We start from the raw sequence: 25,939 nt of genomic DNA, 5'->3' as shown, positions 1-25,939 counted from the left end.
ACCTTTATCTTCTATTATTTTTTTTGTCAAAAGACTGTTTCTTCAAAGTTATCTTGATGCTGTAACATAATTGAAAATATGAGTTCGAGCCAGTAGAAAGGAAATCCTTACTTTGGGAACTTTTCAGTACTCTATTTAATCTGCAAATTGATCTGGTAACTTGTAAGCACACATAAAACAATCCGATTTTCAAACACACAATATCAACATTTAAGTGGATTTAGCTCTGACCTTTTTCAGTACTAGCTCAAGGTGAATTACATTCAGGTACACTGGAGGGGGAGGGCCCTTTTACAAAGCTGCGTAAGCGCCTACGTGCGCCCAACATGCACCAAAATGGGGTTACCACAGGGCTACCGCATGGCTCTTGCGGTAATTTCATTTTTGGCACATGTCCGATACATGTGGTTGAAAAATAATTTTTATTTTCTGCTGCGCGTATCGGATGCGCGCCAAATGGCCCAGTTACCGCCTGAGACTTTACCACTGTGCTGGCGGCAAGGTCTCAGACCCCAAATGGACGTGCGGCAATTTTCATTTTGTCGCACATCCATTTTCGGCAAAAATTTAAAAAAGGTCTTTTTTACAGGTGTGCTGAAAAATGATTCTGCGCGCGCCCAAAATCTGCACCTACACTACCACAGACCATTTTTCAGCACACCTTAGTCAAAGGACCCCTTACAATCTATTTTTTTACCCAAGGCAATGGAGGGTTAAGTGTTGCCTAAGATTACAAGGATCAGCAGTAGGATTTGAACTCTGCTTTGCTTGCTGTTAGCCTGATGCTCTATCCATTAAGCTACTCTACTCAGCTACGAATTTCAAAATGGTGGTTTAAAGTATTCTTGGTATGCTGTTTATTTTAGAACATTCGAGTTCTATGCATAGATTCATAGCACACCTTCCACAATGCCGCTTGTATTGCGTAGCCAAATTTGTGCTTAATAGAGGCACTTTACTTGCTATTCATCACTTACTAGTTTCACTAACGGTCTTTTTAAAGACCAACTTACGCTTACTTCGCCAGAAGCATTAACAAGGACAAACTTGATTGTCAAGTATATGCACCAAGACTCCCGAGGCAGACACGTATGTGCCGAAACCATGGTACCGGTGTCGAGTCAGCTTAATTTAACACCTCTAACCTAGTTTTGGTGTCCTGAGTCATAAGTACATAAGTGTTGCCATACTGGGAAAGACCAAAGGTCCATGGAGCCCAGCATCCTGTTTCCAACAGTGGCCAATCCAGGTCACAAATACCCGGCAAGATCCCAAAAATGTACAAAAATGTAGCTGCTAGTGCGGATTTAATCTGACGGCCATCCCATGCTAAAACCAGCCAGTGTAGTAAGGCGCTTACCCTGGGATTCTATATATTGCACCTAATAATACCTAACATTCCCCTATTTGCTTTCTTAGCCGCCACCGCACACTGAGCAGATGGTTTCAACATATCATCAACGACGACGCCTAGATCCCTTCCTGATCGGTGATTCCTAATGTGGAACCTTGCATTACGTAGCTATACTTTGGGTTCCTCTTTCCCCACATGCATAATGTTGCACTTGCTCACATAAAACGTCATCTGCCATTTAGACGCCCAGTCTCCCAGTCTTGTAAGGTCCTCTTTTAATTTTTCACAATCCTCCCGTGATTAACGACTTTGAATAACTTTGTGTTCATCAGCAAATGTAATTACCTCACTAGTTACTCCTATCTCTAGGTCATTTATAAATATGTTAAAAAGCAGCGGGTCCCAGCGCAGACCCCTGGAAAACCCCACTAACTACCATTCTCCATTGAGAATACTGCCCATTTAACCCTACTCTCTGTTTTCTATCTTTTAACCAGTTTTCAATCCACAAGAGAACACTACCTCCTATCCAGGGCTGGTGTTATTCAGGGGCCCAGGGCAGAAACTGGAGAGGGGTCCAAAAGCTGTTTGCCACCCTTTAACGCTGGCCCTGCTCCTATCCCATGACTCTCCAGTTTCCTCTGGAGTCTTTCATGAGGTACTTTCTCAAATGTCTTTTGAAAATCCAGATACACACTTTGACTGGCTTACCTTTATCTACATATTTGTTCACCCCGTCAAAGAAATGTAATAGATTGGTGAGGCAAGATTTCCCTTCACTAAATCCATGTTGACTATTGTCTCATTAATCCATGCTTTTGAATATGCTCTGTAATTTTGTTCTTTATAATACTCTCTACCATCTTGCCTCACCGATCTATAATTTCTTGGATCACCTCTCGAACCTTTTTTTAAAATCGGCGTTGTATTGGCCACCCTCCAATCTTCCAGTACCATGCTTGATTTTAAAGATAATTACATATTACTAACAATTCTATTGGTACTCTGGGATGAATACCATACAGTCCAGTCAATTTGCTACTCTTCAATTTGTCAAATTGCGCCATTATATCTTCCAGGTTTATAGAGATTTCATGCAGTTTCTCTGACTCGTCAGCTTTGAATACCATTTCTGGCACTGGTATCTTTCCCAAATCTTCCTCAGTGAAGACTGAAGCGACGAATTCATTTAATCTCTCTGCTATGGTTTTGTCTTCCATGAATGCCCCTTTATCCCTCGGTCATCTAGCGTTCCAACCGATTCTTTGCCAGCTTCTTGCTTTTAATATACCTTAAAAAATTTACTATGTGTTTTTACCTCCAACGCAATTTTTTTTCAAAGTCCCTCTTAGCCTTCCTTATCGGCGCTTTGCATTTGATTTGCCGTTCGTTATGATGTTTCTTGTTATTTTCAGTCAGATCCTTCTTCCATTTTCTGAAGGATATTCTCTTAGCTCTAATAGCTTCCTTCACCTCACTTTTTAACCATGCCGGCTGTCGTTTGATCTTCCTTCCTCCTCCCCAGCACCATTGACTCCTGCACCATATCATGCACTCCACTAAGGACTAAGTCTAGAATTTTTCCTCCTCTTGTCGGCTCCTGTACCAGCTGCGCCATAAAGCAGTCCTTGATTTCATCAAGGAATTTTACCTCCCTAGGTTACGTTTACCCAGTCAATATTGAGGTAATTGAAATCACCCATTATTATTGTGTTCCTAATTTGTTAGCCTCCCTAATTTCTGATAACATTTCTACATGATCCCCTCCTCACCACCCCTCCATACCCCCACCTTCCTGAAGACCCCCTGATACCTACCAGGAATTTTCCTGCTGTCTAGGGTGTAAGGACAGGAGCAATCAATCCCCTGTCAGTTCTGCACTTTCTGGTGCTGGGTTCAAAATGTGACTATAACCCCTAGTGGTAGACTCATGCTAATGTCACTAGGAGTTAATCTGCTGAATAAAGGCATTTGCTCCTTTTTTGGCAGATTGACTTTCAGCTGATGCATTTACCATATGGTAAGTATCTGCCCTGTGTAGTTAACCAACCTGCAGATGAAGGTTGTGTCTTCAAAAGCTTCTCAAAAAATATATTATTAAGTTAGTCCAATAATCAGGGGCGTAGCCAGACACCCAATTTTGGGTGGGCCTGGGCTCAAGATGGGTGGGAAGAACTCCTCCCTGTCCCACAAGTGATTTGGTTTCTCCCTCTCTCGTCTGCATGCCATATGGTCTCTCAAACATCTCCCCTCCCCCACATTCCTTTTAAGCCTTCCCTATGATGCAACTTCCTGTTTCCGTATAGGCAGGAATACATCAAAGAGAAGGCTGTGGGGCCAGTGCAAGCCTTATGTATCAGTTGCTGCTCGCTGCAGGTGAAGATCTGCTATTTACAAGGTATGCAGGAGGGGCAGTTGTTGGAAGTTTTTGGCTGGTGGGGCTTGGGAATCCCTGCCAGCTATATGATAGGTGTGCTGCTATTGGGTGGGCCTGAGCCCAAAGCGGGTGGGCCTGGGCCCACCCATGGCTACGCCACTGGCCCAATTTCTTTCTTTTCTTTTATTTCTATTTAACCCCAGTAAATGCAGGACAGATGCTGCCATACTCCCTTCATTTACCACACAGGCTTTGCACTTATTGTACTTTGGGCTCCTTTTACAAAGCGGAGCTACCGATTAGCATGTTCTGAATGGGAAGAAGCCCATGGGAACTGAATGGGCTTCTTTGCATTCAGCGCGCTGCTGATCGATACCACTGCTTTGTAAAATGAGCTCTTTCATTTTTGCACCTAAGTTGTGGTAAGTGTAAAACCTTCCTGTAAAATAGCCAAATTTTCCAAAAATGAACTGAAAATTATTTGCCTATGCATCTTGCTATAAAATGCAAATCTGCTCAAACAGTTATCTTCTAATTAAGAAAAGATTTTAGTATGTATACTTCCTCCATTATTTTATCTCTTCCCCTGTGTTAGTTCTTGATTGAAATCTTTTCCCTGTAATTAAATTGTTTATCTAATGAACTGATTTCATACTAGGCTGGTTTTTGGTATCTGTTTCCAGACTCTTTCAAAATTTGAGTTGCTTTTTCTCTGTTGTAAGCAATGTGTAACATCCATTCAAATTCAATTTATGTTTATTAAAAACTTTATCTACTGCTTAACTTCAGAGACCAAAAGCGCTTTACAATCATATACAATAAATCAAAATAAACACTAAAATAAATAAGCACAAAAACTGAAATAAAAGGATCTGCAGAGTATTAATAGGAAATACCTAAGCAAGCAATCACAGCAAGTGACCAGATTCCTCATTCAGGGGCCCTTTACTGAGCTGCGTGGGTGCCTACTTGCGCCCAGCATGCGCCAGATTGGAGTTACCGTCCAGTTACTGCATGGCCCTTGTGTAAATTTTAATTTTGCCGTGCGTCTGCTCTGCGCATCTGAAAAATATTTTGTTTATTTTCTGGCGCGCGGCAGCTACGCTCGTCAAGTGGCATTTGACACGCATAGACCATTACTGCCCGGTTACCGCATGAGACCTTACCGCTAGGTCAATGGCTTGCGGTAAGATCTCAAACCCAAATTTTCATTTTCTCGCACGTCCATTTTCGGTAAAAAGAAAAAGGGCATTTTTTTTGTAGGTGCGCTAAAAAATAATTCTGTGCATGCCCAAACACCCGTCTACACTATCACAAGCCATTGTTCAGCGCACCTTAGTAAAAGGACCCCTCAACTGACAAGAAATGACCATTCCTCAGAGATATTAATGCACCAAGCCGTCAGTACAAGGGTCCGCATTAAAAGCCTCTTGAAACTGAAAAGTCTTTAGTAAAACTTTAAGGAGCCCTTTTTTTTTTTTTTTTTACGAAAGTGCAGCATGCGTACCGTGGGCTTGCTGCGTGGCAATTTGGCTTACTCTGTGGCAATAGCTCAATCCCCACCGTGCATCATTCCCGGTGCTAGTAAATATTTTTGTATTTTCTAGCACTAGGGGTGTGCCCGGCGGTAATCGCTGCCCAGTTACCGCCAGGCTACTGCAGGAGCCTTTACCGCCTCCTAATTAGGAGGCGATAAGGGCTTCCACAAGAAATGGACGCACGGCAAGTGTTTAATTCACTGCGCAGCCATTTCCTTCCTTTTTCTATAAAAAGCCTTTTACCAGTAAAAGGGGGCCTCGGTGCACGGCAAACCCACATGCCAATGCTACCGCAGAGCCCCCTTTACCACCACATGGTCAAAATTTCTTCCAGGCAAATATAGTTTAGTAGGTGATTGGAGACCGCACCTACGGAAAGATATAAACAGGATGGAGTCGGTCCAGAGGGCAGCTACGAAATGAGTAAGCGGTCTTGAATGCAAAAATTATAGGGACAGGCTTATGAACCTCAACATGTATACACTGGAAGAGAGGAGGGAGAGAGGAGACATGATAGAGACGTTTAAATATCTCAAGGGCATTTATGTACAGGAAGAGAGCTTTTTTCAAATGAAGGAGAGCTCTGGAATGAGGGGGCATATGACAAAGATAAGAGGGAATAGGCTTAGGAGTAACCTAAGGAAGTATTATTTCACAGAAAGGGTGGCGGAGGCGTGAAATGGCCTCCTGGTGGAGGTGGTGGAGTCGAGGACTGTTCCAGAATTTAAAAAGGCATGGGATAAGCATGTGGGATCACTTAGGAACAGGTAGAATTGGAGGTTACAGAGGATGGGCAGACTGGATGGGTCATATGGCCTTTATCTGCCGTCATGTTTCTATGTTTCTAAGACTCGAAACAATGACATTCCACGGAAAAGGTGCAATATTTAAAAAATGCTCTTGTTCTAGTTGTATTTAACCCAGCAGGAACTATTAGCCTATGATCTTGTTTGGACCTCAAGACTATAGAGGGGATATAAGGAACGGTCAATGAGTGTAAGTAGCCCAGTTGTTCTGATGCAGTATGACAAATGCAATGCAGGTTTAGTACTAATACAACAGCAAAGGTTCGCAGTACAAACCCTAGAAAGTGCCTTGTGGCTTCCAGGATATTCTCGACTACCGTTAAACTGTCCTTTTTATTAACTTCTTCTTTATTACATAGGAAGCTGTGCAAGACATGGCGCTAGCCCTCAAACTCGATGCCTCATCTGCGATTCAGGATATTCTATGCCTGAAGCAAGAAGCTTTAATCTCATTGACTCAGTGGCTTCATGACCACTGCAGGACTGTGCTAAATGACCTTCTTACTGCCAGTAAAGACCCTGTGAAGGACGAGACATTCAAAGACCTTCTTGCAATTGGAAGATCACTCACCAAAATCAATGATAAGACACCTAGCTGGCACATCTTATACGTGGATACCTTAATTGCATCGGGTAAGCGATTTTAGACTAATGATGCAGTCTACAGCAATAATGAGAGTCCTTTTGTGCCCTGCACGATGGGAGAACTGAAGAGTTTATGAAGTTGATGGAATTGAAGTGTACAGCATTTCCACTCAAAGCAAAATTATATTAATACTTGAAAACAGCTGTTACAACCCTAAACAAAAGAGGCAATAACTTGCACAGAGTGGCAGGCAGACTATAGATGGGTTATGCTGGTCCTTATCTACCATCCTTTACTATAGTGCTGTGTAGCTATCAGGCTTATTTTCGAAAGTGATCGCCGGCGATCTTCCGACATAAATCGGGTGATCTCTCAAAAGCAGTGAAATCGGTATAATCGAAAGCGGCTTTTTTGACACCATCACCGCTTTCCTGTCACCGCGCCGGCGAAAATCAAAGGGGGCGTGTCGGAAGCGTAGCGAAGGCGGGACATGGGCGGGCATGGGCGTGGCTACCAGATGGCCGGCTTTTGCGGATAATGGAAAAAAAAGCGGCGTTAAGCAGTATTTCGCCGGGTTTACTTGGTCCTTTTATTTTCATGACCAAGCCTCAAAAAGGTGCCCCAACTGACCAGATGACCACCGGAGGAAATGGGGGATGACCTCCACGTACTCCCCCAGTGGTTACCAACCCCCTCCCACACTAAACAAATAAAAATAAAAACCTTTTTTTTACCAACCTGTATGCCAGCCTCAAATGTCATACCCAGCTCCCTGACATCAGTATGCAAATCCCTGGAGCAGTTTTTAATGGGTGCAGTGTACTTCAGACAGGCAGACCCAGGTCCATCCCCCCCCCCCCCCACCTGTTACACGTGTGGTGCTAAGTGTTGAGCCCTACAACCCCCCCCCCAAAACCCACTGTACCCACATGTAGGTGCCCCCCTTCACCCATAAGGGCTAAGGTAATGGTGTAGAGTTGTGGGGAGTGGGTTTGGGGGGATTTGGGGGGCTCAGCACCCAAGGTTAAGGGAGCTATGCACCTGGGAGCTATTTGTGTATTTTTTAAACATTTTTAGAAGTGCCCCCTAGGGTGCCCGGTTGCTGTCCTGGCATGTCAGGGGGACCAGTGCACTACAAATGCTGACTCCTCCCATGACCAAATGCCTTGGATTTTGCCGGGTTTCAGATGGCCGGCATTTTTTTCCATTATCGCTGAAAAACAAAACCGGCCATCTCAAACCTGGCGGACTCTGGCATTTGGCCGAACTAAACTGTATATTCGAAAAAAAAGATGTGTGGCCATCTTTTTCGATAACACAGTTCCGACCAGCTGTTGCGCCACCGCCAAAATAGATCGTCAGCGATCTATTTCGCCGGCGACGTTCGATTATGCCCCTCTATGTAAACCCCAATGAGCTGGTCAATCATTGATATTCAATGGCGCATAACCAGGTAAGTAAGCAAACACAGAGGGTCTTTTACTAAAGGTTAGCTCGAGTTATCTGCAGCAGGTTCCATTTTATTCCTATGGGCCCTGCTGCAGATAACTCAAGCTAATCTTTAGTAAAACACCCCCACAGTTAGGACAACAAAAGCACAGGCCTAACTTTACCCACTAAGTTAACCGGGCACTATTCTGAATATCGACCAGTGTCCAGTTAACTTCTGGGTTTCCACACTAACTCGAATATTCAGTGCCAGAGGCCAGACATGTCCCATTATTGAACATCCAGGGGTAATTCAGTCCATGGCCATGGATAGCTTACAAGCTTCTGATCACCGTAGGCTGTATATCAGACCTATGATTTCTATATTCATTTGTTTGCTTATTATTTATTGGGATTTATTAACAACCTTTATGAAGAGACTCATCCAAGGCTATGTACAGCAGGTTAGGGCATAAAACACATTTCTCTCCTATTGGCCAACCAGCATGGTCTAGTCTTGCTGACTATGGCCTCTTGTGTGGGTACTCACATTACATTAGAGGCTTGCTTCTTTCCAGTTCCCTGTCCCAAAGACTATCAGCAAAACCTGACATGGATTCTTTCAGGGCATACTATATACTTCAGACCAGGGCAAGGTATTCTACTCTTTACTGATTAGATCTTCATGGTAAACAACTAGCGGTATTCAGCTCAAAACTTTGAATTTGTTTAGTTTCCTGTGTCATTTATGGGACTTTCCATTTTGCGTGTTCATTAACAGTCCAGACATAAGAATGTACACCAGCTCTGTGCCCACTGTTCCCTCTAAGCTGAGCGGGAGTCCTCCATCTACAATCCTACCAGTGGGGGGTGCTGTTTCACTATCACATTTTCAATAGTGAGGGACAGACGAGCTCTGCAGGACTCCAGGGAACCTGCCTGTCCCTAAAGATTGAAAGCACAATATTGAAGCACTGCCCCCCACTGGCAACAGTGCACGTGGAGGACTCCCGCTTAACTTAGAGGGACCAGTGTCTGTGCCTGGTCTAAGTGATTGCACCTAAAATATAGGCAACTTTTTGACCTGTTATGCTAGTCAAACATATAAATGGCAAGTGACCGACTCACCTGCAAATGCGCAGTAGAGACTGCCCTCTCTGTCCCGCCCTCACGTCAAGACGTGATGACGTCAGAGGGCGGAACAGAGAGGGAAACGGAGTCGGACTTTCGGACGCTGACGCTGGAGCCTGGAAACGAACATCGTGCGCACCAACCTCCACCCTCCCCCCCATCCCCGCCGCTGCTCCAGCCCCCCTCCATATCGGGCCCCCTGCACTGTCTTGACAGCGCCTCTCACCTCTGTGGAAGCGCTGCAGGCAGCAGCAGAGTGATCTGCTGCTGCCTGCAGCACTTTCACACGGAGGTGAGAGGCGCTTTCAGGTCAGTGCAGGGGGCCAGGCACAGAGGGGGGAGGGAGCGGCGGTGAGGAGGGTATCTGGAAATCTCGCCCGTTTTAACGGGCTTAATGGCTAGTATTCTATAAAGAAAAGTAGGCACCTACTCTCCTTTATAGAATAGGTTCCAGATAGACGTGTTCTTGGCGCCTAATAACAGGCCCCCTTTAACAAATTACCCTCTGTGTTACCCTCAGTGGCGTGGCCTGAGCCCCTGTAGATTTGGCCCTGGCCCCCCTGCAGACGATCCCCTTGAACCCCCCTCCTGCCACCAACCCTCCCCCGCCGTCGCCGACCGCCCCGCCGCCGCATCAGATACCTCGTTTGCTGCAGCCGAAGAGAGTCTTCTTCAGTTCAGCGCCGGAGTAGCGCCTTCATTCAATGAAGTTCCTGCTGTGATCAGCTGGTTCTGCCGCCTCACGTCCTGCATCGTGCAGCAAACGAAGTATCTGAGGTGTCTGATGCGGCAGCGGGGCGGGCGGCAACGGCGGGGGAGGGTTGGTGGCGGGAGGGGAGTTCAAGGGGGGTCATCGGCAGGCAGGTCCAATGCGGCGGCGGCTGGGGGGCGGTGGCGGAGGGGGCGGCTAAACAGTGCCCCCCACCTCGGGCTCTGGCCCCCCCTCCCAGCGAGGTCTGGCTACACCCCTGGTTACCCTTTGCTTTGTTAACAGTAATAGAAATGCTACAATAGCTAATCCCTGTCATAGGACCTTTTCAGGTTCACCAAATCTATGTTCCACTAGGTAGTGTGAAAAGAAAAATATGCATAATAAATAAAATGTTATTTCCTATTTTGAATCAATGCCCAGGAAGGTATGAAGATGCTCATTCTCATCTTCTGGAGTCATTCAGCCACAACATCACTGATGAATCTGTGAAGGCCCGACACGGTATAATTCTTGTGAAGAGACAAAACACAACAATGGCAGCTCATGACTTAGGTCCATTAGCTGGAAAAGGCCCTAAGGAACTGGAATTTCTGATGAAACTCTTGGAAAACAAGCAGCGACAAAGCCTATCTCAGGTAGTGTAATGTCTTTCACTGCTGATGGTGGCATGGACGTTTTGAGTCAAAATTACCTACATTTCCTTGTTTAATCATTTATTTGAAGGACTTTATAAACTGGCTATCACCATGCAGTGCTAGGTGGTGAACACGCAAGGCAAGGAATAACAAAATGTACATACAATTAAAAAAAAAATCAAAACAAAACAATAACAGGAGTGGCCTAGTGGTTAGGGTGGTGGACTTTGGTCCTGAGGAACTGAGGTGGATTCCCACTTCAGGCACAGGCAGCTCCTTGTGACTCTGGGCAAGTCACTTAACCCTCCATTGCCCCCATGTAAGCCGCATTGAGCCTGCCATGAGTGGGAAAGTGTGGGGTACAAATGTAACAAAAATAAAATAGATACTATTGGAGATTCTACATGGAATGTTGCTACTATTGGAGATTCTACATGGAATGTTGCTATTCCACTAGCAACATTCCATGTAGAAGGCTGCGCAGGCTTCTGTTTCTGTGAGTCTGACGTCCTGCACGTACGTGCAGGATGTCAGACTCACAGAAGCAGAAGCCTGCGTGGCCACATTGGATCTGCAAGGGCTGACTTCTACATGGAATGTTAGTAGAATAGCAACATTCCATGTAGAATCTCAAATAGTAGCAACAGTGGAGGAGTGGCCTAGTGGTTAGGGTGGTGGACTTTGGTCCTGGGGAACTGAGGAACCGAGTTCGATTCCCACTTCAGGCACAGGCAGCTCCTTGTGACTCTAGGCAAGTCACTTAACCCTCCATTGCCCCATGTAAGCCACATTGAGCCTGCCATGAGTGGGAAAGCACAGGGTACAAATGTAACAAAAAGAAAATAGATACTTTTGGAGATTCTACATGGAATGTTGCTACTATTGGAGATTCTACATGGAATGTTGCTATTCCACTAGCAACATTCCATGTAGAAGGCTGCGCAGGCTTTTGTTTCTGTGAGTCTGACGTCCTGCACGTACTCACAGAAGCAGAAGCCTGTGCAGCCACATTGGTGATCTGCAAGGGCCGACTTCTACATGGAATGTTGGAATAGTAGCAACATTCCATGTAGAATCTCAAATAGTAGCAACAGTGGAGGAGTGGCCTAGTGGTTAGGGTGGTGGACTTTGGTCCTGGGGAACTGAGGAACCGAGTTCGATTCCCACTTCAGGCACAGGCAGCTCCTTGTGACTCTAGGCAAGTCACTTAACCCTCCATTGCCCCATTGAGCCTGCCATGAGTGGGAAAGTGCGGGGTACAAATGTAACAAAAAAAAACCTCTGTATCTGGCTCAATTCAGTCAATGGAATCCATTCCTCTCTGTTACTTAAATACCCAAGTTTTAAGGTGCTACTTAAAATGACACACATCTGTCAGCATTTTTGCTGGCGTCTTATTCCATAGGGTAAGAGATGCTGCCATGAACATACGGAATTACGACTAGCATCATGAGCTAGCTTTAATAAAGGTACTTCCAGGATCCCCTATTGAGACATTCTCAGTGGCCTAGCTGCTTCATGAGGTGTCAAAAACGGCTTTAAGTAAGGAGATGATGTTTCAGAGACTATCTTAACAGCGAGATACAACATCTTGAACTTTACCTACTGGAAAATTGAAATAAAGCGTAAATGCTACAACCAAGAGGTAACGTGTTACTCCTGCCACAGCCTGTTAAAACACATACTGCCGAGTTGCAATGCTTTTAGAGAAATTGCAGGAATACTAACAAGATGCACGTTACAGTAATCCCAACAAGGAAACAACATTACCTGAAACACAGTCCACAAACCAAACCAATCATATTTTGTAATGTTGAAAACTGGGGTTATCTTTGTCAGGAGGGGGCATTTACAGGTATCTGTGGGGGTGGATGACAAACTGCTATTTTTTTTCCAGCACCAGGCCCTTTAAGATGGTGCCTGGGAGCCAGTTTTGACCTGACATCACTTTTCCAGGAAGAATGCAACTTGAAATGTATACTGCTAGCTGTGTTATTCAATTTACATAGTAATGAGGTGGTTTGCATGCATTTGCTTTCTTTGCATTTCAATATGTATCCTCTGGTAACCTAAACTAACATTCATTATGATAACATAACACACATTATTTCCATTTAACACATGTTAAGGGGCAAATGTGTGTTATTGCCATAACATACCTTAATAACTACTCCCCTCAAGTTAGGTGCAAAGTTAGAAAATAGACCTCATTGAGAATAATGGGGCTTGCATTATTTAATGTGCATTATATTGTGTTGTGTTAATGCATCTTAATGTGCATTAAAGTAGTGGTTTTCAAACCTGTCCTGGGGGATCACCAGCCAGTCAGATTTTCAGGATATCCCTAATGAATAAGTCATCTCCATTACATTCAAGTCTCTCTCATGCATATTCATTATACAATAATAATTCTAGGGCAGGGCTGCCAAGAGACTGGGCCAGGCCCTGGTCAAGGCCATACCCGGGGCCCCTCCCCCACTGCCGCCCCCCCCCCCCTCCACCTGCCCCCCTCCGTCCGCCATTGGGCCGGGCCCCCTGCATTGAAATCACAGTGCCTCTCACCTCCGTGTGAAAGCGCTGCAGGCAGCAGATCGCTTCCCTTTGGGCCTCCTTCCCTCCCTGTGTCCCGCCCTCACGGAAGTTACGTCAGACGAAGGCGGAACACAGGGAGGGAAGAAGGCCCGAAGGGAGGCGATCTGCTGCCCTGCTGCCTGCAGCGCTTTCACTCGGAGTTGAGAGGTGCTGTGAATTCAATGCAAGGGGCCCGGCCCGGTGGCAGATGGTTGACAACGGAGGGCGGGTGGCACTGCGGCGCTGGGCCCCCCCTGGAGGCCGAGCCTGGGGAACTTTGTCCCCCCCCCCCCCCCGCCTCCCCTCTCAGCGGCCCTGTACTAGGGTAAAATATTATACAATAGCTGTATTCCTTGTAGCTACCACAGTTATAACAACCATTACAAAATATTAATCTTTATTATATCCAAAACATCCCTTGATACAAACAAATTCTTAAAAAGTTTTTAAACACTTTGTTGTTCTAATACATATAATTCTAACTCACAACAAACATCATCATTGCACACCAGATCACACCTTTAGTAAGGGATCAACCATGGGGTACTAGTCTCTACGTTTCTTTAGAGAATAGTTCAACCTTTTTCAAAGTTAACTCAACCAATATCCAACTAGTTCTTGCTTTTATCACAATCCACATCGAGCATTTCGAATGGAACTTCAATTGCTCACATCCTCTTCACTCCGATGAAATCGGAGCTATATCGTCATTTACTCACATTCTCTTCTCTCCAACAAAGATGGAGCTTTATCATAATACGCTTGAAAAATAATCCTTCAACTTCAATACTAGATGGCAACTTATAACCATTCTCCAAAATTATTCCTCTCTCTTCTTTTTGTGCTCATATACAAAACGCCTTGTGTAAATGACGCTAAACTTGATGTTGTATCACCGTGGAAGTGATACAACATGAAGTTTAGCTATGGGTGTAAGTAACCATGTGAATGGATACAGGTTTCCTATCCAGAGATCCACAGTTATACTGTAAAGTCTGTTGTAAGTCACTGTTCCTCACTCCATGAATGTAGAGATCGTTACTTATGACCTGCTTAAAGTTTTTGGTGCAGTGTAAACCTCAAATCCATCAGTAGGCTAAACATCGCTCCCAGCTGTCAAGGGGGAGTGACTCGCTTGTATAATGCTCCCAAACAGGATGTCACTTCTGCCACTGAAATGGTGGTGATGCCACGGCATGGTGGCATCCCAAGTCAGCGCCATTTTCATGTACAGCAAAAATGAATAATAGCACTGATCTTCATCTGCTTGTAATTGCTGCACCAGAAATGCAGTAACCACCAGAGATCACTTATTTTCCTGGAAAGGTATAAATAGGGTAAGAGAGGCTTGGATTATACATGGAAGGACCTGAGAAGTGTTGTTGTTGTTGTTATTTTTTTATTGGTGTTTAAGGCTCAACTTTTTTTATTTTTATTTATTTTGTTTTTCAATTTTTTTAAATATATTCCAGCTTTTTATTTCACTAAACAAAGTTAAATCAAACAACAAAGCCAAATGAAACAAATTGAAAAATAACACAAAACGAAAAATGCTTGTGCTACCCTTCCCTACTTGTTACAGTGCTAATGAAGTGTTATTGTAGGGCTTCTTCGGTACTTTTGTAAATTGGCAAATTGTTTTAGTCTGAAGTAATACGGTTTTGTCTATCTCATGTTCGATCACCAAGGTTTGTTAAAGAACATCCTTAGAAGCTTCCTTTGGAACGTGGTCCAGCTCTGCTGTGATGGCATTAAATATGTGTTCACTAGGGAATGTTAGCTTTGGGGTCCTGTCCAGGATAAATCCTGTTGAGCTGGCTATGCCCAGATATTCAGTGGAAACTTAACTGAATATTTTCTCTGGCCAGCAAATAAACACTGAGTGACTGATATTCAAAGGCGATTTAAGTGGGCAGGAGCCTCCTCTACATACTTAAATTGACTGTTGCCACCCAACTGCCATTATTCAATGACTTAAAGCAGGAAATGCTGCTGAATATCACCTCTGACTGACCCCCCCCCCCCCAAAAAAAAAAAAGTGGGCCAGTCAGGGGCTGTCCAGGGGTGACGCTGGTGAGAAGCCAGGTCTTATGTAGGCGCCAGCAATGTTCAGCTGAGGCCCGCATAAGCAAAGCGGGTCAATTTAGAACAGCTGAAAAGCTGTCCTAAATTCACTCACTTATTTTATGTGGGCCCTGGCTGAATATCAGGCCAGGACCTGCATTTTTTTAAAGTCTTTTCCCCTTCCTGCCCCCTCTCCCTCCCGATGTGCAGCAGCGATGGTACCTCCCTCCCCCCTCCCCCACGGGCAGCATCCCCTTCCCATCCCTATCTCTTCCTCCCAGTCAGGATAGCCCCCCCCCCCCCCCCCGGGGACCAGCCTGCCTGACCTCCCTGTAGTTCAGCGGTGCATCAGGGGCAGGAGCAAATCTCCCTTGCTCCTGCCCCTAGCAGCAGCTTGTTCAAAATGTCTGTCGTGACCTTTCATGGTACTTGCAGTACCGCAAGACTGCTGCGGGAGGTCACGGCAGCGATTTTGAAGAAGCTACCACTAGGGGCAGGAGTGAGGGAGTTCGCTCCTGCCCCCGACACTCCGCTGGACCACCAAGGAGATCAGGTAGGCCCCAGGGGGGTTCTATCCTGACTAGGAAGTAAGGGGTGGGGAAGGGAGGAGGAGGATGCCCGAGGGAGGCTGTTGTTGGAGGGGTGCCACCTTGGTCTATTATCTGTTTGTGGTGTTTTATAATTTTCCACATGACTATTTATGAATTTGTTTTAGTTCATCAGGCTACAGATGTTCTAGCGATAAAGTTGTTTTTAAGTTTCTTTAGTTAAGTTTATGTACTTTCTATGTAATATAATTTTGACATTTATTATTTATATATTTTATATCATTTTGATTTTCATGTTTTTTATGTTTAAAAGTTTACATATTTGCATACATTTTAGAAATCTAAATTTTATAGATATTTTTATATGTTGATTTGTTTGGTTCCTATCTGTGCTCCTAAATCTTGTGACTCCTGGGGCAGGCATTGATTCGCCAAAACACAGAACTGTGTTGAGTCTGGCTCTATTCATTTGCATACCTTATTGATTTTTATTGTGGTGGAAGTTGTTGCAGTAAAAATTGTTATAACAGAATAATTTTATCCTCTTTTTTGGAGCCTTATAGTCCACTCCTACTCCTTTTTTTGTTGTTGTTTTGGTGTGTTTAGTAACTATTGTCTTACCATTTTGTATCTAGTTATTCAGGGCAGTGCCGTAGCTACTATGGGGCCACGGGGGCCTGGGACCCCGTAGATTTGGCCCTGGACCCCCCTGCTGATGACCCTCTCAACCCCCCTCCCGCCGCCAACCCGCCTTCGCCTACCTTTGTTGGCGGGGGACCCAAACCCCCGCCAGCTGAAGTCGTCTTCCTTCGTTTTGTTTCTGAGTCTGACATACGTGCAGGACATCAGACTCAGAAACAAAACGAAGGAAGTAGACTTCAGCTGGCGGGGGTTGGGGTCCCCTGCCAGCAAAGGTAGGCGACGGCGGGCGGGGGGGGTCGAGAGGGTCATCGGCAGTGAGGGTCAAAGTTGGTGGTGGTAGTGCTGGCGGTGGCAGAGGGTGTCTGCAATGGCGGCAGGGGGGTCGGCGGCACCGGGGTGGGGGCTAAAATGTGCCTCCTCACCTCGAGCTCTGGACCCCCCTCCCGCCGAAGTCTGGCTACGCCCCTGATTCAGGGGCCCTTTTACTACGCCGCATATGCGTGTCCTATGCGCATCAATTTTGAACTACTGCCCGGCTACCATGTGGCCCAGGTGGTAATTTCATTTTTGACACGCGTCCTCTACGTGCGCCGGAAAATATTTTTTATTTTCCGGCGCACAGCACTAACCAGGCAGTAATCAGCATTGTATGCACGCTGATGATTACCGCCTGGTTAACACATGAAACCTTAGCACTAGGTCAACGGGTAGCGGTAAGGTCTCAGGCCCAAAATGGACGCGCACCAATTTTCATTTTGCTACATGTCCATGTTCTGCCCCCAAAAAGGCCTTTTTTGCAGGTGCGCTGAAAAATGGACCTGCACGCACCTACACCAGCGCAGGCCATTTTTGCGGCGCAACTTAGTGACAGGACCCCTCAGTTTTGCGTTGATGTATTGTTTTCCATGAAACTTTATTGTGAGATGTATTTTTGCAAGCCACTCAGGGTGATTCGTACGGCCTGATAACATGAGATATAAATGTAATTCTGTGCTATTTTATGCTCCAGTGGAACCAGTCCTCGCTTAAACTCCCTTGTTTATTGCCCCGGCCTTGCTTGAGACTTGAAATGCATGGTTGGTATTTATTTTCCCTTTTAGCATCCAAAAGTAGTGCCGTATTTATTAGAAATAAAGAACCAGGATAATGAGAAATGCATTAGAGCTGAAACTCTAATGGATCATTCCATTTTGATCTCCTTCTGCTTATTAACTTCCAGCCAGCTCAAAGTTTCAGAAGGATCACTGCTTTTTCTTAGCCAATTGCCAGTGTCCACTCAACATTACCAGAAATGGTTAATGCCTGCCTTCGGTTTTAGCAGTGTTTCAAGCCTTGATGCTTTCCTAATAGATATTCAATTTTGATGTTTTGCTTCTTCTACCTTGTCTCTTCCCTGTAATTATTTCTCAGCCTTCAGAGGCAAGCTTAAGGGGGAGGGATGGGGGGGGGGGGGGGGGGACAACTTTTGCAAGCTTGGAAAAATCTTCCGAGTCAGTCAACAGTAATGGCACATGGTGAACTGTGAAATGCTTTGTAAATTACAAAGCAAAAAAAATTATTTTTAAAACAACTTTGTGGCTAAATAGTAATGAGATGAAGAAATGCACTTCTAAGGTTAATTCCCTCCCCATCGAACAAATGGAGATCGAGGTTTGCTATAATTGTGCAATTGAGCTCTCAAACTCTATATAAAATGTTTGCAAAACATGTTTCTCTTGCTCAAACTGAAGAGGTACTCACTGGAAGGTAATTACTTAATATGTCTTCATTACAGGGATTTATTTTCCTCCATTTGTACATACAGTGAAAGATGAAAACAGGCTATTCAAATCATTTAGGAGCCTATCCAGCTTAATTTTGAAAGAGAAAGACGCCCATATTTTGACCCAAATCGGGAGATGGGCGTCTTTCTCCCGTGGGCGTCCAAATCGGTATAATCGAAAGCCGATTTTGGGCGTCTTCAACTGCAATCTGTCGCGGAAACGGCCAAAGTTGATGGGGGCTTTTCGGAGGCATGGTGAAGGCGGGACTAGGGCGTGTGTATCGGCCGAGGAGAGATGGGCGTCCTCGGCCGATAATCGAAAAAAGAAAGGCGTTTTTAGCGCGAATTTGGGTCACTTTTTTGGACCCTTTTTTTTTTTCACGAACAAGTCCCAAAAAAGTGCCCTAAATGACCAGATGACCACCGGAGGGAATCGGGGATGGCCACCCCTGACTCCCCCAGTGGTCACTAACCCCCTCCCACCAAAAAAAAAAACAACTTTAAAAACTTTTTTTCCAGCCTGTATGCCAGCCTCAGATGTCATACCCAGTTCCATCACAGCAATATGCAGGTCCCTGGAGCAGTTGTTAGTGGGTGCAGTGGACTTCAGCCAGGTGGACCCAGGCCCATTCCCCCACCCTCCACCTGTTACACTTGTGGTGATAAATGGGAGCCCTCCAAACCGCCCCCAAAACCCACTGTACCCACATCTAGGTGCCCCCCTTCAGCCATAAGTGCTATGGTAATGGTATAGAGTTGTGGGGAGTGGGTTTTGGGGGGGATTTGGGGGGCTCAGCATCTAAGGGAAGGGAGCTATGGACTTCAGAGGTAGTTAACTTTTTTTTTTAATTATTACAAGTGCCCCCTAGGGTGCTCGGTTGGTGTCCTGGCATGTGAGGGGGACCAGTGCACTAAGAATCCTGGCCCCTGCCACGAACCAATGCCTTGGATTTGGTCATTTTTGAGCTGGGCGCCTTTGGTTTCCATTATCGCTGAAAAACGATACCGCCCAGCTCAAATCCGCACAAATCCGATGCATTTGCCGGGCACAAACCGTATTATCGGAAAAAAGATGGATGCCCGTTTGTTTTGAAAATAGGTTTGTCCCGCCCCTTCATGTACCCATTCTCAGAGATAGACACCCATAGAGATGGGCGTTCGCATTCGATTATGCTCCTCTACGTACTAAAATGCAGTAAGATTTCAGTTACCCCGGATTAACAGCCAAAATTAATGCACAGTAACTATAAACCTTTAGTTTATATCTGGGAGCATGCTCTACATTTTTCAATTCATTTACCACCCCCCCCCCCAATTCTATAAATAGCGTTAAAATGTGCATGTGCAAATTTGGATGCGTACCCAAATTGCGTGCGCAACTTAATTAAATAATGAACCAATTAGTGCCAAATTAGGACATCTTTCAGTGATAATGGAATGGGAAGAAACGTCCAAGACAACGTGGAGGGGCATAATCGAACAAAAACGTCTATCTCCATGGGCGTTTATCTCCGAGAACGGGTCCATGAAGGGGCGGACTGAACCGTATTTTCGAAAAAAATAGACGTCCATGTTTTATTCGACAATTTGTGAGCTGGGCATTTTTGTCTTTCAGTGATAATGGAAAATGAAAGTGCCCAGCTCAAAAACGAATAAATCCAAGGCATTTGTTCGTGGGAGGGGCCAGGATTCGTAGTGCACTGGTCCCCCTCACATGCCAGGACACCAACCGGGCACCCTAGGGGGCACTTTTACAAAAAAAAAAAAAAAAGGTAAAAGAGCTCCCAGGTGCATAGCACCCTTCCCTTGTGTGTTGAGCCCCTCAAATCCCCCTCAAAACCCACTGCCCACAAGTCTACACCATTACTATAGCCCTAAGGGGTGAAGGGGGGCACCTACATGAGGGTACAGTAGGTTTGGGGGGGTTGGACGACTAATAAGCATTAAGCAGCACAATTGTAACAGGTAGGGGGGGATGGGCCTGGGTCCACCTGCCTGAAGTCCACTGCACCCCCTAACAACTGCTCCAGGGACCTGCATACTGCTGCCAGGGAGGTGGGTATGACATTTGATGGTGAAAATAAAAAGTTGTGAAACATCATTTTTTTGTGGTGGGAGGGGGTTAGTGACCACTGGGGGAGTCAGGGGAGGTCATCCCTGATTCCCTCCGATGGTCATCTGGTCATTTAGAGCACTTTTTTGGGACCTGTTCATGTGAAAAAAGGGTCCAACAAAAATGTCCTAAATTTTTGCTAAAAACGCCTTTATTTTTTCGATTATCGCCCTAACGCGTACATCTCTCCTCGGCCGATAACCACGCCCCAGTTCCACCTTCGCCACACCTCTGACACGCCCCCATCAACTTTGTCCGCATCCGCGACGGAGTGCAGTTGAAAACGTCCAAAATCGGCTTTCGATTATACCGATTTATTTGTTTTTGTGAGATAAATGTCTATCTCCCGATTTGGGTCGAAATCTAGGCGTTTTTCTCTTTCGATTGTAAGGTGGATAGGAGGACGTTTTTAACTAGGCCTATTTCAGTCACATCCAGGGTACGAAAAGGTGCCCTGATTGAGCAGATGACCACTGGGGGGATGAAAGCATGACCCCTCCTTCATATCCCAGACTCCCAGTAGTTACTGACCCCCCCTCCCACCCCCCTAAGAAGTGATAGTGATCGTGGATACCAGGCTCTATTACAGCTTGGAGTATATGGCCATTCCTAACTGAGCAGCAAGTGTAAAGAGTAGCCTAGTGGTCAGTGCAGTGGACTTTGAACAGTGGAACCCAGGTGAAACTCCCACTTTACTCCTATTTCTGTACAATTAGGTGAGCTCTCCTGGAACATAAAAATACTTATTATATCTGAATTTATAAGACACCTGCAAGCGTGATTGCTATTGTAGTGGTGTACTTTTAGGTACAGTAGGTTTCCATCTGTTCCTTGAGGGCTCACAATAACACATAAATGAATTAAGGTGGGATTTGTACCTGGGTCCCGTTGTTTAAAGTCCACTACCTGACCACTAGGCTTCCCCCTGCTCTGCCTGAGTGGCTATTTTTGTACAAATGATGCCAGACAGACTTTTTTTGTACCTGCTTTTTTGGCATTCATATTTTGGCAGTGGCGTTCCTAGGGGAGGGCGGTGGGTGCGGTCCGCCCTGGGTGCACGCAGCTGGGGGGGGGGGGGTGCCACGTGCCTGTCAGCTCCGCTCGTTCCGTGCTCCCTCTGCCCCGGAACAGGTTACTTCCTGTTCCGGGGCAGAGGGAGCATGGAACGAGCAGAGCTGACAGGCGTGCGGCACCCCCCCCCCCCCCCCCCCAGCAGGTAAAAATGCACCCGGGGGGTGTTGTTTCGCCGGGGGAAGGTGTTGTTTCACTGGGGGGGGGGGGAGGTGTCGTTTCGCCGGGGGGTGCTGCACCCGGGGAGGGGGGTGCATTGACGATCCGCCCCCGGTGTCAGCCGCCCTAGGAACGCCACTGTATTTTGGCCATTTCATTTTGGAAAATGGATGTTCATTTTGGACATTGTCAGCGCAAGAACATCCTTCTCACACATTTTCAAACAGAAAATCCCAACATTTTTCCTGTTTAAAAATGTCTGTGAGATGGACCGGGGGGAGGGGGAGTTTGATGTTATTAACAGGATGTCTCAATTCTGACTTGGATGTTCTTTTGAAAATGCCCCTCCGCGTGTTCTAAGTGCAAAATTGTGTGCAAGAATGTATTGAATTAGAGAGATTATGTCACATGCTGCCTAAGCACTATCCTGCAAATACCCACTTAACTGGCACAGTGTGTATTTGTAAAGGAGTCCTTCACGAGGTGGAGCATGAGCGGGTCACAGGCAGGGCTCCCACTTAAATTTACAGAGTACCGTAAGTTATTTATTTATTTATTTGTTACATTTGTGTCCCACATTTTCCCACCTATTTGCAGGCTCAATGTGGCTTACATAGTACCGTAGAGGCGATCGCCAGTACCGGTTTGAACAAATACATAGTGAGGTTGTGATAGAGTAATGTTCATGTGTGACAAACACATTGGGAATCGTAAGGAGGAAGAGTTGTGTCCAGTTCTAGCTTTGGTTTCGTTATGTCGCAGGGTTAAGGCATTTAAGTTGGATCGTTAGGGTATGCCTTTTTCAACAAGTTAGTTTTTAGTATTTTCCAGAAGTTTAGGTGGTCGTATGTTGTTTTCAAGGCGCTTGGTAATGCGTTCCATAGTTGTGTGCTTTTATAGGAGAAGCTGGATGCATAGGTTGATTTGTATTTGAGATCTTTGCAGCTTGAGTGATGGAGATTTAGGTATGTTCGTGTTGATCTTGATGTGTTTCTGGTTGGTAGGTCTATGAGGTCTGTCATGTATCCCGGGGCTTCTCCGTAGATGATTTTGTGAACCAGGGTGCAGATTTTGAATGCAATACGCTCTTTGATTGGGAGCCAGTGCCATTTTTCTCGTAGTGGTTTGGCACTTTCGAATCTCGTTTTTCCAAATATAAGCCTGGCTGCTGTGTTTTGAGCTGTTTGGAGTTTCTTTATGATTTGTTCTTTGCATCCCACATATATTCCATTGCAGTAGTCCAAATGGCTTAGTACCATGGATTGTACCAAGTTACGAAATATTTCCCTCAGGAAAAAAGGTTTCACTCGTTTGAGCTTCCACATTGAGTAGAACATTTTCTTTGTTGTAGCTTTTACTTGGCACTCTAGTGTGAGGTTTCAGTCGATTGTAACTCCGAGAATTTTCAAGCTGTCTGAGACAGGGAGGGTGTACTCTGGAGTGGTTATGTTGGTGGGTTTGTTCGTGTTGCATTGGGATGAGAGGATGAGACTGTGTGTTTTTTCAGTGTTAAGTTTTAGTTGAAATGCATTTGCCCATGAGGTCATGGTGTTCAGGCTGAGTTTGATTTCTTTGGTGATTTCTGAAAGATACTTTCTGTACTTAGGCCCTTGTACTTAACCAGCTCTGTGGCTCCCGCCTAAAAGTTAGGCATGTCAATACCCTGATACACTAGTATTCAATAAGGGAAAGTAGGCACCTTTGTTCCTTTACTGAATAGGTTCCTAGAGCATACCTTCCAGATGAAATTGTCCTCTAACTGTGCTGCATTATCTACCACATTAACTGTAAGGTACAGACCCTGTCCATTCTGCAACCATCATCCACTCATTTTGCAAGAACTGTTAATGCAGAAAGTACTCCACATATGGAGGGCAATTTTATGGTATTGGCGCCTAGAGGGCACCTGATTAGCTCATATTTTACCAAAGAAATTTGGCACCTACTTTCCTTTATAGAATAGTATCTTAACAGGGTGTGTACCGGGAGGGAGGAGTAGCCTAATGGTTAGTGCAGCGGGCTTTGATCCTGGCAACCTGGGTTCAATTCCCACAAGTCACCTAACCCTCCATTGCCCCAGGTACAAAAAACTTAGACTGTGAGCCCTCTAGGGACAGAGAAAGTACCTGCATATAATGTGTACAGTGCTGTGTACATCTAGTAGCACTATAGAAATGATTAGTAGTAGTAGTACACACATAGGCACTTAGACTAGTGTAAATTCTTGTACCAAATGTCTGGTCATACATGCATAATTGTGCACCTTGTCCATACTCCATACTCCCCTCAGACATGCGTGGAGGGGCATAATCGAACATGGGTGCCCATCTCTAATGACGGCCCCGTAAAACGGCGTACCCGACCGTATTATCGAAAGAAGAGGGCCGCCCTTAGAGATGGCTGACATTGGTTTTCGCTGATAATGGAAACTAATGGCGGCCATCTCAAACCCGGCCAAATTCAAGCGATTTGGTCATGGGAGGAGCCAGCATTTGTAGTGCACTGGTCCCCCTCACATGCCAGGACACCAATAGGGCACCCTAGGGGGCACTGCAGTGGACTTCACAAATTGCTCCCAGGTGCATAGCTCCCTTACCTTGTGTGCTGAGCCCCCCAAACCCACTCCCCACAACTGTACACCACTACCATAGCCCTTAAAGGGTAACAGGGGGCACCTATATGTGGGTACAGTGAGTTTCGGGTGGATTTTGGAGGGCTCCCATTTACCACCACAAGTGTAACAGGTTGGGGGAGACGGGCCTGGGTCCGTCTGCCTGAAGTGCACTGCAGTACCCACTAAAAACTGCTCCAGGGACCTGCATAGTGCTGTGATGGAGCTGGATATGACAGTTGAGGCTGGCAAAAAAAATGTATTTTTTTTTTGGGTGGGAGGGGTTGGTGACTACTGGGGGAGTAAGGGGAGATGATCCCCGATTCCCTCTGGTGGTCATCTGGTCAGTTTGAGCACCTTTTCAATGCTTGGTCGTGAACAAAAACGGACCAAGTAAAGTCGGCCAAATGCTCATCAGCGCCGCCCTTCTTTTTTCCATTATTGGACGAGGATGGCCATCTGTTAGCCACACCCCCGTCCCACCTTCGGTACACTGCTGACATGCCCCCTTGAACTTTGGCCGTCCCTGCGACGGAAAGCAGTTGACACCGGCCAAAATCAGCTTTTGATTATACCGATTTGGCTGGCCTTATGAGAAGGCCGGCCATCTCCCGATTTGTGATGGAAGATGGCCGCCCTTCTCCTTCGAAAATAGGCAGGATAGTTACTGAATAGATCTTAGGCAGTGTAGTGGATTATATATATACATATGTGTGCAAATTCACTTGTATATACTAAGCATTCTATACATTTACACACATAACTGGTGTGTCAGTGTTAGCGCCTACTGCTAAGATGTTACCATGCATTAATTACATTAGCAGGCAACACATCTTAGTAGATAGGCCCCATACATTTGATTTTTTTTTCCTATGGGAGAGGTGTATCCCTTAGAAGTAAATAACTTGACAATACTCTTGTTGACATCTAACCAGCTATAAAAAAAAAAAAAAAATCAGAAATGCATTGATTTGTAAGAAAAGAACCTCTATTGTATGACTCTCTTCTTTGTTTTCATAATCAAGGTTGCATCCCAAGAAGGAAATGACCTGAGCAAGAGGAGACAGCCTGAGAAGGCTCTGAATTACTATTCATTGGCGGTCTTGGCCAGCAACAATAATCCAAGATTCCTACGTCAGCGAGCTGTGTGCCTTTCGCACCTGCAGGAATACAGTCGTGCCCTGAAGGACCTGGACAAGGCCATTCAGAGACATGGTTCCAGTGACCTCAGGACTCAAGTAGAGGACTACTGCTCCAAGGGCTATTTGTTATTGGCTATGACTGAAGAGGAAGCAGCTGTCAGACAGTATATCAAAGCTCTTCGTCTTGAGCCATCAATGGCTTTGGCCAGCATCCGTAATAGGCCAGGGAAGATCAGTTTAGGACAAAACTTTTATCAGATTGCACAAGGCTATCTGGAGCATCACCGTTATGAGGATGCATGGAATGTCACTGACTATGGTCTTGTGATCGATGAGAACAGCAATGAGCTGAAGAAGCTGAAAGCAAAGATTAGAAGGGAGGCCTCGGGCTGCATTGTTCACTGATAGGTTTTCAGTTCTTCTCGTCCCCCTTTTCACTATTTGCTGTAGAAGCAACCATCATTTTTGTTTCCAGAAACGTGTTTCTACTCCAACATCATGGCAATGAAACTGATGGCCAATGAACCTTACAGGAGACCTGCTCTAGTTAAAATGATAGAAAAGATTGTCTTGCTGAATTAGATTGACCGCTGTCATATATGGATCTCACATTGGAATAAATAAATATCTTGCCCTACAGAAAGTGTGCACAAGATTCTATGAAAAACTGGTAGACATCATCCCAGTTC

At 45.5% G+C, this 25,939-nt stretch overlaps 1 protein-coding gene across 1 annotated transcript in view; it reads left to right on the top strand.

Moving 5' to 3' along the window:
- TTC34 (tetratricopeptide repeat domain 34) overlaps positions 1-25,655 on the top strand; it is a 66,492-nt gene extending 40,837 nt beyond the window's left edge. Inside the window, exons 6-8 of the mRNA XM_030222151.1 lie at positions 6,435-6,708; positions 10,353-10,567; positions 25,134-25,655. Of these exons, the coding sequence (XP_030078011.1) occupies positions 6,435-6,708; positions 10,353-10,567; positions 25,134-25,655 (1,011 nt within the window). The remainder of the gene's footprint in view (positions 1-6,434; positions 6,709-10,352; positions 10,568-25,133) is intronic.
- The last annotated feature ends 284 nt before the right edge of the window (positions 25,656-25,939 follow it).

The sequence above is a fragment of the Microcaecilia unicolor genome, chromosome 13 (genome assembly GCF_901765095.1).
Source record: "Microcaecilia unicolor chromosome 13, aMicUni1.1, whole genome shotgun sequence".
Lineage (NCBI taxonomy): Eukaryota > Metazoa > Chordata > Amphibia > Gymnophiona > Siphonopidae > Microcaecilia > Microcaecilia unicolor.
This window is presented reverse-complemented; position numbering and strand designations above follow the sequence as displayed.